Here is a 12,730-nt window from a genome sequence, read left to right on the forward strand (position 1 = left end):
CTCTATCCTCCATGTCTGGGTATGAATGTGTTCCTTGAATGCAGTGTGTATGTGTGAATGAATAAGTAGTGTGTGCGTGAAACTGCATGAGAGAGAAAGTGAAGGGAATTTGGTGTGTACATGTATCTATATGCATGTTGTAATAGTGGTGTGCATCCTTGTATATTGTCTGTATCTGGGTGTGAAAGGAAGAAAAATAGTGAAATTCTGAGTTAATATTGAAGAGTACTAGAACCCCCACCCTCCTACTTCCCCATGTTAACCCTAAAAGGGGAGATTTTTACCCATGTACTTGTATCCATAACTTTCCAAAAAATTATTTTGACATTGAAAAGCACATCAGTAGATTCATACCCCCCCCCAATACCCATTTCTGAACTCCTTAAATGACTATAATTTGGTTCTGTAGACAAGAATAAGTAAATAATTTGCTTTTAAATTAGTATGTTTTGTAAATACATATATATAAATGAATATTAAATATAACATAATATGTAACTTTTTAAACATTGCCTCTTAAAGGCAATGTTTAAAAAGTTACATATGATGAAGAGGTATTCTGTTGATGCAATGGTTTCAATGAATAAAAGATTAATAAATCAGGTATTTGCCCATGTACTTGTATCCATAACTCTTTCCATAAAATACATTGAATAAAGTATTTATGCCTACTTTATTCAATATATTAATACAAACTTTATACATATACAGTATATATATATTAGTAATAAAAAATTAATAATTATAATGACTGTAACTAATATTTATGAGTCAATGCAGTTGCAGAGCAATCATGCATTAATATATATATATATATATATATATATATATATATATATATATATAATTTTTTTTTTTATTTCCATTTGGGAAAGTTATGTAGAAAGTTTTACATAGATATAAATTTTACCTTTCTATACTCTTTTTATTATTTGAAATTAAATAAAAGAAGAAATATTTTGTCAAGAATGGCTTTGGATATTGTTTTGGAAGCATAAGCATGTTATTTATAAGTTAGGTGTAAAGTTTTATAGATAATGAATTATGTTGTCATTGTTTAGTTACTAAATAGTAACTAAACTGCAGCTTACTTTATTTCTCAGATTTATTTGTGGAGGTGTGTGTTATGTTAACTTGGTAAATTGTGATATATAAACCCCTGAACTCAAGTTATTTCATATTGCTTGTCAGTCACACTGAATAATAATAATACTAATAAAATAAAATGACGTTATGCAAACCCTGTTTCTCCTATTTGTTTACATTCACCTAGAAATGGGTAACAAAAAAATTTCCGAAGCATATTTTTTTTTTATGGTTTTTGTGCAAAAATTGCATGTGAAAACCTATCTAGTTACCTGCCACCATCTTTGCAACTATTTGAAAGATTTATTATTTTCACTGAATAAAGGTAATTATACAAAACCCATTATTCTCTCGAAATGACCCGACACTGCAGAAATCAAGACACAGTTTCAAATTTTGCATGCTGTGAAACGGAAATAAATTTTGAAATAACCTAAAAATGGAGATATTCTAATAGGATTGAATTTATGTAATTTATTCATTTTTTTTAATTTTTTAATGATGTTTATGTACATAAGGAGAAGATTAAGCCACTTTTTTTTTTTTTTTGCCTTATAATGACTGTGGAAATTCTGAAGATATCTGATTTAATGCAACCGCTGTTCATTTGTTTAAATGAACAGCAGTAACATTAGCATTGCTAGTGAAATTTATGTTTATTTAATTTATGATACCATATAAACAGACTGAGTTGATTATGCTTATGTTTAAAAAGAAAAAATGTTCCATGAGTAATGTGTTTGTATTTGGCAGTTTTGCCTCCAACATAACATTATTGCTTGAAAAATTGAAAAATAGAACTATAGTTTTGTTTACCAGGATATATATTTACCATAAATCAAGATGAATGAGTCTCATATTTTATTTTTTTTTATGTGGATGCTTGTCATTATTCTTATTAGTTTGTTATTTTTAACAAATAAATATTTGCTATTCAATATTTGTTTGTAATCACATGATATACCAAATGCCCATATGCCTGTAAAAGGAATTTGGAGAACCGTAAAGAGAAGTTTATGTGGACTTATATTTGACACAGTTTGATATTTCCCACATTAATATTTAAATCAATATATGTGCAGAGCTCTGCATTATCTTTTCTTTGACACCACTTTGTCAAATCCTTTTCATCATACACCTTAGCCCATCTCACCCCTTCCTGTGTAACATGATTGCAAACTACTTTATACAGTTTATACTGAACAGGGTCTCTTTATCACCTGTCTTTATCCCAAGCAGCCTTCTGTTCACCAGTTTCATCAGTTTTTTTTGGTCATCCACTTTTTTCACCTAGTGCCACATAATTTTTAAAGATATGAAACAGTGTAATATGTCCAGAGTTATTTTTTCAAAACAAACAGGTTTTTAGCTGAAAAAAAGTATTCTGGGAGTAAGATAACTTTCATACCCTTATTTCTCTCTGATTTTCAAAAAAATCATAAAAGTCTCAAACGGCAAACAATCTCTTAGACTTTAAAAATTTGGAAAAAAATTAAATTAAATGCCATGAAAGCTTTTGGCAATTCTGATAATCAAGTTTAAGAGGTAATCCATCACTAGCCAGAACAGTAAATACAGTAACTGATTCATAGATTTTTTTCAGTTCTTTTTGATCAGCCCTATTTATTTTTTTGAAAGGCTCTGACATTACTTTGATAAATATAATAACTATTTCTGTATAATTAGAAGAATATAGTGGCTTTATAAGTTTTTATTTAGATTTTCTTACAAATAATTATAATTGTGACACTTTTCTTTAGCTTTTGTTATTATTTAGGTATTTACTTTATTATTATTATTGCATATTATTTATTTTGTTATTCATTTATTATTAATTAATTTATTTATTTTGATATTATTTAAATCCCATAATTTTTAACACCCATATTTAGATTTTGCTACTGTAATTGATCGCACTATTAATATCATCATTTTGGAATACTAGGACCCAGTCTGTATTATTTTTATGAGAATCTAAAACCATCCCAATTTTATGTGTCTGAAAATTGCCCCTTCATTGTAGAAAACCAGTTATGAGATAGTTGACAGAACAGAAAATAAGAGATGATAAGGCATGGCGAACTGAGTGTAATTAGCTTCTGTTGCATGACTGGTGATAATTATTTGCAAATCTTAAGTCAAAATGTAGAGCAACTAAGTGTGAAAGTTGTAGAACTGAAAATTATATGAGAACATGTACGTGGTTGTATATTCTTATACAACCAGCTACATGTTTGTTGCATGACTTTTCCATATTTAGTTAATTATTCATAATTTGCAAATTGTTTGCACACAGATCTCCATATTTAGTTTATTATTCATAAAATTATGTATCAATTAATTGGACATATTGGGAGGGAGAAGAAAAAATTCAACCAAAATATCTGCACTTTCAGGCCTTTAGTAGAGAAATCCAGTGTAGAAACTGAGAGACAAAATATGACAGTGCCTAAGGTTTTTGTTCCGTATAATTATTAACCTGCTAATCCTGAAGGACCATTCATTCTAAAAGCGCGATATGGGAGTGGGAGGAATTACTAAAGATTTCACAAGAGGGCTATATTTTAATAATGGCCAGCAACTCAAAACTCTTCTTTCCTTTCCTTTCATTTTCTTAACAACTGTGCAGCAGATTTGATATAAATCCACAATACTTCTGTTACAGCCATGGGTAAAATTAGCATTGACATTGAAATGCTGCAATAAATTTTCCATAGGGAGCTATTATAGTGTTCCAGCTATGGAATGTGTCTGAAAGTGTGAGGTTGGCTTTCTGTTATACTAGTTTACCTTTAAGTGTTGTTGAAGTAAAACATTATTGAAGTGTTACAATAATTCCTAAATTTAGATATATTCAAATCAAAGATATTATGATATTTAGTATCAGAATATTAAAATAATACAGTATTCTGATATTATTTAGAAATAACTGCTGTGGCATTGTTTTCAAATAGAAGTATTTGACAGTTTTTATTACTTATCTTTCAAAAAGTGGAATGCATATATTATGTGAGGACACTTATATATAGATAAAGATAGTATTTTAATTCTGTATAAATACTTTTTGAAGTAACAGCAATTTCTATTTTATTTTTTTATTTTATTTATTTATTTTTTTTTTGAAAGAGAAATTAAGTGAAGAATTAACTGCTTTCTATTTTCTAGGATACATCAGTGAAATATTACATAACAGGTTATGCAGCATTATCTGCTGTTGGTATTGTGCTTTCCTTAGTGACCAATCTTGCAGCTCAGCTAGTTTCTCTAAGAGCTGTAAAAGTTCTCCATGACCAGATGCTGAAAAATATTGTTCAGTGCCCAATGAGGTACCACTTATACTTAATATTTTAGTATAATATACAATATTTCTTATATACATTATACTTTTTTTTTTTTTTTTTTTTATTGGTAGTTGTTGGTGCATAGGCTTCTGTGGCCATAATGCACCTCCCAAGGTTTTTGCAGTACTTTGATCCAACCCCGAGGCAGGAATCGAACCCGCGACCTTTGGGTTGCCAGGCAGGCACTTTACCCACCCGGCTAGCCCGGTCAGCTATACATTATACACTGAAAGGACAGAATTCATGGGATACCTGGTTCTTGGGCAATGCTATCACCCCTCTCGCTAGTGCACAAACCCACCACTTGGCAGGTATATAGGTACACAGCATCACTACATTCATATAGACTATGTCAGTATGGATAAACAGAGTGATTTAACCGATTTTGAAAGAGGGATGATAGTGGTGACCAACGCATGGTGTCACTATCCCAGAGGTGGTACAGAAATTGGACTATCCCCTTTCGATAGTATCAAGAGTGTATCAGGAATACGCCATTTCTAGAATAACATCTCATTGTGGGCAGCACTCTCGGTGGAGAAAGGTGGTGGATGAACATGGCCGTCGACATCTGTCTTGCATTGTTTCAGCCAGCCGAAGAGCGACAATGGCACAAATCACTGCCGACTTCAACAAAGGAGGTGTCAGAAATGTATCTACCAAGAACATCAGGCAATCATTAGCTGCTATAGGTTATAGGAGCCACCGACCCACCAGATTCCCATTGCTAATACCACAACACAGGACTCTACGCCTCAACTGGGTGAAAGAACATCAGCACTGGACCTTGAATGATTGGAGATGGGTCTCTTGTCCAATGAGTCCCTTTTCCAGTTATTTTGAGCAGATGGGAGGGTGCATATCTGGCAGAAACTGCATGAAGCTATGCACCCATAGCCCGTCATGTCAACAAAAAATTGTTCAGGCAGGTGGATGGTCGGTAATGGTCTGGGGTGTGTTTAGCTGGCACATATGGGGACCTATGGTACATCTTGTATCACTGAACGGTCTGGGTTACATTTCCATCCTTGAAGACCATCTGCATCCCTACATGGTCATTGGGCACCTACAAAGCAATGGACTCTTCTAGCAGGACAGTGTGCCTCCCCACGGAGCCATGGTGACTGAACATGGTTCAAAGAGCATTCCGCAGCTTTTACCAGCACATGTTCACCAGGCATGAACCCAGTGGAGCATCTTTGGGATGCTGTGGAAAGTTCCATTTGAGCTTTGGATCCTCCACCCAGGAATGTAAAGGAATTATGAACAGCGGTGCAGCAACCATGGATGGAAATAAATTTGGAATGCTTTTGTGAACTAGTGGACTCAATATCTCGCTACGTGACGGCTCTTATCCAGGTGAAAGGTGCACCGACCGATTACTAGATAAGTATCCCATGATTTCACTCACTATGTGATCAAAGGTAGTAGTACCAGCAGTGGCATGTGATGCAAGAAAGCAAGTGTATGAGCTTATGCAGCATTAGCCAAAAAAAAAAAAAAAATCACACCATTCCCTCCAAATGCCTGTCCAGTTCCTCCTTAAATTTATTCAACCTATCAACTTCCACAACGACAGATGGAAGTTTGTTCCAGCAATTCACCACCCGCTGGCTAAAGGCAAATTTCCACACATCTATTCTACATCTGTCGTTTCTTAATTTGAATTTATGCCCCCTTAGGTTCGTAATCTGAACAAGTGGAAGGATCCCATCAGAATTCAGCTTGCTCAACCCATTCAAGGCCTTATATACCTCAATCAGATCACCACGCGGTGCCTAGTCTCCACCCACTGCAATTTGCAGAACTTAAGCCTCTTCTGGTAAGAGGATCTCTTCATTCCCCTCACCAATCTTGTTGCCCTTCTCTGTACATGCTCAAGAAAATCTATATCCTTCCTAAAATGAGGCCTCCAGACCTGTACGCAGTACTCAAGGCGTGGCCTGACCATTGCCTTATACAGAGGGATAATCACCTCCTTTTCCCTGCTAGCAAAATTCCTACATATCATTGACAAAATTCCATGACCTGCCCTGGCAGCCTGTCTGCATTGCTCAGAAAACTTCATATCTGACTGCACAATTACTCCCAGGTCTATTTCATTTTCTACCACCTTAAGTGTAGTAACGTACCACACAGTTGGTACGTTTCTCTGGGGTTACTTCTACCCATATGCAGTACTTTGCATTTATCAAGGTTAAACTTCAGTTGCCACTTCTTAGCCCATCTGCCCATATTATCTAGATCCTGTGGCAGTAGCACACTGCCACTGCCATTACTGTCATTAACAACCCTGCCAACCTTTGTATCATCTGCAAACTTCGACATTAAGCCTGATATACCTTCATCAAGATCATTGATAAATACAAAACACAGTGGATCTAACATATACAAAACAACAGTGGACCTAACACCGAAACCTGTGGGACTCCACTAATAACATTAGTCCAAGAAGAGCAGCACCCATTGATTACCACCCTCTATCTTCTCTCATTTTACCATCCTTTTATCCATTGTAGCAACTTACCCTTAATACCATTCTGCTCCAGTTTGTACAATAGTCTTCCATGCGCAACAGTGTCAAAAGCTTTCCTGAAATCCAAATATAAGATATCAAAATTAGTTTTTGCATCCAGTTCCTTTGTAACCACATCACTGAATTATTGCTGCAGTCTTGTCTAGATGATCCTGCAATGCATCTTTAACCAGTGACTCCATTATTTTACCCGAAACAGAAGCTCAACTAACTGGTCTGTAATTACTCGTGTCACCCTTTGATCCTTCTTTGTGAATTGTGGATACATTTGCACATCTCCAGTCCGTGGGAACCTTCCCTGACTCCAAGGACGCTCTCATAATTATGGCTAAGGGTTTGCTTAGTTGCTTTGCCACCTCCTTTAATGTAACTGGATAGATCCCATCCACCCCAGGTGCTTTTCTTATGTTTAACTTCAACAATTTCTCCTCCACTTTGCTTTCAGTTATTCCAAAATCATTAAGTATCCTGCTACAATTTGATAACCTTCTGCCATTTTCAAACCTTAATAATTCCTCATGTGTGAATGTAGATGCAAAATACTCATTCAGTTTGTTTGCTATCTGAGCAGGATCATCAACAGTCGAACCATCGATGTCAAGTGGACCAATCAGATTCATCCCCTTCCTTTTAGAGTTTATATAAGTAAAGAAATCCTTGCTGTTTTTCTTAGCATCTTTTTCCAAAGATTTCTCGTAATCTGCCTTCGCCGGCCTAACCTCCTTTGTGACCTGATTACAGACTAGCTTATATCTGCCATAGGCTTCTGAGTCGCTTGATAATTTATATGCATCCCATGCATTTTTCTTCTCTATTACGAGTCTAGTTCATTAGATTACCATTTAGGCCTAAATCTTGAACAATATTTCTTAATAGGTATGAAACTTTTAGTAGCATCCACGATTAATTCCTTGAATGCTTCCCACTTAGAATTTACTGTTGGTAACATCGTCAGTTTATCCCACTGTACAGAATTTAAAAACTGTCTGAGACCACTGTACTCACCTTTACGGAAGCAAAACCCCTTTCCTTTACCCCTGATGGTAATTAAATCTTTAAGTATATCCCACATCAGTACACTGTGATCACTGCCACCTGGTGGTTCCTTTATCTGCCAATTCTTAATACATGAATGATCACTGCTGATAACCAGATCAAGAGTATTACTTTCTCTGGTTGCCTCTCGACCATGCTGCTGCAGAAACAATCATCCAATAAATCCACAAAAGTCTGACTAGTGTGTGTGTGAGTGACCAACCCACAAGTTCCAGTTAATATCTGGGAAGTTAAAATCCCCCATTATAAGACATTCCGATTTACTAGCCCACTCTATTTCTCTGTACAATTGTTCATTGTACTCATTTGAGTTATTAGGCCTATAACACACTCCTATTCTTATTTTTGCTTTCGCAGTGCTGACACCAAACTGACTCAACAGTGCACTGTTCATCTATATCAGCTCGATGCACTTCTTTTGATTTTATGTTTTTCTTAATTAACAGCATAACACCTCCTCCCTTTCTATCCTGTCTATCCTTTCTGTACACATTGTATGCCCCAAATTCCAGTTCAGCATTCCTTATATCTGATGCGCGCACACACACACACGCACACACGCACACACACACACACACACACACACACACACTCACACTCACACTCACACACACACACACACACACACACACACACACACACACACACACACACACACACACACACACAGAGAAAGCATGATCACAGATAGTTATAAAATTGGTTTTTATTTTTAAAAAAACTTAATACATAATAAAGTCACCTTTTAGCATTATTAAAGGCATAAGATTTAAGAAAGCATGCTTATACAACATCAGCCAAAAAAAAAAAAAAAACCCCACCTTCTCATTTCACCAATCCACTTGCTCCATATGTTTGTCTAGTTCTGCCTTGAATCTGCTTAAGCTATCAACTTCTACAACAACAGATGGAAGTTTGTTCCAGCAATCAACCACCCACACACATCTCTTCCGCACATCTATCTTACAGCTGTCTTTCCTCAATTTGAATTTATGTCCTCTCAGATGATTATTCTGAGCGAGAAGAAGAATCCCATCAGCATTGAGCATGCTGAAACCATTCATGGCTTTATACACCTCAATCAGATCACCTCGCAGGTGTCTAGTCTCCAGACACTGTAATTTGTAAAACTTAAGCCTTTCTTCGTAAGAGTACCCATTTGTTCCATTCACTAATCTTGCTGCCCTTCTCTGTACTCATTCCATCAGCTCTGCATCCTTCTTAAAATGAGGCCTCCAGACCTGTATAGAGTACTCAAGGTGTGGCCTGACCATTGCTTTATACAAGGGGATAATCACCTCCTTATCTCTTCTAGAAAAATTCCTGTATATCATTGACAAGACAGCATGAGCTAATCTAGCAGAATGTCTGCACTGCTCAGAAACTTCATATATTACTGCACAATTACTCCCATGTCCTTTTCCTTCTCTACCACTGTCAGTGTAGCATCACTTGCAAAACAATTACGATACTTAGGAATTACAATCAACAGTAATTTATCCTTCACCCCTCACATCATCCACCTGAAAGAAAAAGTAAGGAATTACACAGCATTAATAGCAAGAGTCTCATGCAGGGACTGGGGATTAAACAGAAAAACCCTCCCTGTACTACAAAGCAATTTTCATCCCAGCCATTACCTACGGATCCCCAATATGGTACAAAAAAGCAGGAACAGTAGTAAATAAAAGACTACTAAACACAATCCAGCATAGCAGAAATGTTTATCTTCAACAAATTCTCCTCCACTTTGCTCTCAGTTATTACAAAATCATCTAGCTCACTGCCAGAGTTTAATACACCTCTGGCACTCCCCTCCACGAATAACTCCTCATGTCTGAATGTAGATGCAAAATACTCATTTAGTTTGTTAGCTACCTGAGCAGGATCATCAACAGTTGAACCAACGATATTAAGTGGACCAATATGATTCATTTCTTTACTTCTAGGGCCCCAGATGCCAAGCGAATCTGTGATCAAGTGACTTTGCTCTGAATTAGTGCTCTTTCTTGAAGTAGAAATCATTTCCTTATTTAAAGCATTTATTAACACACAAATAAATAATCGATAGTAAGGAAGGAAACTTTACTAGACTAAGAAGGAAAGCAATCTTCTCTTTCCCTTTTATTTTCTTGTAATATTTTAATTACTAACCTCCTAGTTCTTGGTCACAGGGTGGCACTGCTCCTGCCTCCACATGGCAGGGCCGGTACCCTGGAAGGGAAAAGCTCTCCCTTCCAGGGCGAAATGGAGTGAACTGATTCCAATACCCAGGAATTCACTGGGTCAATGTACCCGAATAGAACTGACCCAAGATATGAAGTATCGAATTCTCTTGGAGATACCTCTAAGGCAACCAGAAAAGGCAATAGAAATGATCTGCCTCCACAAAGAGATTAAAATTAAAACCTGACGTTAAAACTTTAAATTCTCTAACATATATTATTATACATTCAAATACTGAGAAAACGGAAGGCCAGTTGTCACCTTTCTCATACAAAATACTCTTGAAAGTTATGTCGGCCCCCCAAAGCAATTTAAAAGACTAAATTCAGGCGATATTTTGGTAGAAACAGCCAATGCTAAACACTCCGAAAGATTATTACAAATGAAACCTTTGCAGGAATACTAGTAACGGTATCCCCACAAAATACATTAAATACCTCAAAAGGTGTCATTATGATAAACCTTTGCAGGAATACTAGTAACGGTATCCCCCACACAATATGTTAAATACCTCATAAGGTGTCATTATGGAATGGGACCTTCTAAATTTGCCTGAAGAGGGAATTTAAATGGAGCTTAAGGAACAAGGAGTCATCAGTGTTAAAAGAATTACAATTAAAAAAGAAACCAAAACCACCCAGATCATTAAAAGCAGGATATCTACCCTGCAATATAAGACCATATATCCTGAATCCTCTCTGTTGTTTCAACTCTCAGAAGTTTGGTCACTGGCAGACAGTATGTAGAGGGAAATGAACATGTGCAAACTGTGGTTCTCAAGATCATGCCACTTCTATATGCACAGCTGGAAACCATAAATGTGGAAATTATAAAGGGGAACATACTGCATAATCAAGAGTATGAAATTTGGAAGAAGGAAAAAAGAATACAAAAATACAAAGCAGAAAATGGATTTTCATATCAAGAAGCTAAAAAGGCGATTGCAATAAACATAGCAAACAAACCGTCTTATGCACAGATTACCCCTCTACATATAGTTACCTGATGACACAATGGGGCGTTCATGAGACTTAATTAAGCAGCGACTACTACCCCATAATTTTGAAAATCATGAAGAAAACGCCATGCCAAGCCAGTAGGCACCCTAGATGGAAAATATATGAAGTAGATTGGGAAACATTCAGGTCACTAGCAAAGTTAGACTGCAACATTATTAAACGAGAATCAATACAAACATCAGTGGCCTATGTTACTGATAATATTCTTCAAGCCACAGAAAAGACAATACCTAAAACATCTTCTAACATTAGAATATATCCAAAACCATGGTGAAACAAAGAGTGCCAGGAAGCTAAAAAAAGAGAGAAATAGAGCCTGGAACCTCTTTTGCAAAAATCCAACAACAGACAATCTGATAGAATTCAAGAGAGCCAGAGCTAACATCAGGAAAGTGCAAAAAATAAGCAAAAAAGCTGCTTGGATGAAATTTGCAGCCGCTATAACCATTTCCACACCAGCTACACTTATCTGGAAAAAGATCAGAAGGATGACAAACAATTCTCAAATAAACCCCTCTCCATTGCTAAATTGGAAGGGACAGTTGGTTACAAATACCTTAGATATAGTCAGTGGGCTTGGTGAAAATTTTTCAAATACATCTGCTAATTGTGCATACTCGACTGCTTTCAAAACATACAAAAATGAGACCGAAAAAATGAAACTAAACTTTTCTAGCAATCAGTGCGAATAATACAACTTGCTGCTCACAGTAGCAGAACTAAAACAAACTCTTATACAGGCTAAACACAGTGCAGTCGGTCCTGACGAAATACATTATGCAATGATACAATTAAATGAACAATCCCAATTAGCCCTGATAGATCTATACAGCAAAATATACCTTGAAAATTCTTTCCCAAACAAATGGCACCATTCAATAATACTAGCTTTCCCAAAACAAAGAAAAATCTATCAGACCCATAGAACTGTCTTCCCATAGCTTTGAATAGCTGTTTAGGCAAGATCTTAGAGAAAATGGTAACAGTAGACTAACATGGTATCTAGAAAATAATGATCTTCTCAACCCAGAACAATATGGCTTTAGAAAAATTCACTGTACCTTAGATGTACTTATACAATGGGAAAATCAAGTGATAAATGCTTTTCTCGGGAAAAAAACACCAAGTCATGCTTAATTTTGATATCGAGAAGGCATATGATACCACGTAGCACTATGGTATACTTAGAAGGTTATATCAACTTGGCCTTAGAGGACATCTATCCCTCTAAATATAGTTTCCTCAAGAATCGAACCTTCCAAGTTCAAATGAACAATACACTTTCCAATATATATTATCAAGAAGAAGAGGTGCCACACTTTTTGCAGTCCACTTCAGCACAATAATAGAACAAATCCCAAAATATCTTTACAACTCTTTATGCTCATGATTTCAGCATTTCTTATGAAATGCAGCATATGAAGACAATAGTAGTTACAAGTAGCCATAAACAGAGTCATAAAATG

The 12,730-nt window shown here is 35.9% G+C and overlaps 1 protein-coding gene across 2 annotated transcripts in view; it reads left to right on the forward strand.

Moving 5' to 3' along the window:
* LOC150081824 (ATP-binding cassette sub-family C member 8-like) overlaps positions 1–12,730 on the forward strand; it is a 1,084,700-nt gene that overhangs the window by 595,874 nt on the left and 476,096 nt on the right. For both annotated transcript variants that reach the window (XM_090378918.1, XM_090378919.1), the window contains one exon: positions 4,252–4,412. In XM_090378918.1, the coding sequence (XP_090235044.1) occupies positions 4,252–4,412 (161 nt within the window). The remainder of the gene's footprint in view (positions 1–4,251; positions 4,413–12,730) is intronic.

The sequence above is a fragment of the Mastigoproctus giganteus genome, chromosome 8 (genome assembly GCF_048544385.1).
Source record: "Mastigoproctus giganteus isolate SK-2022 chromosome 8, ASM4854438v1, whole genome shotgun sequence".
Lineage (NCBI taxonomy): Eukaryota > Metazoa > Arthropoda > Arachnida > Uropygi > Thelyphonidae > Mastigoproctus > Mastigoproctus giganteus.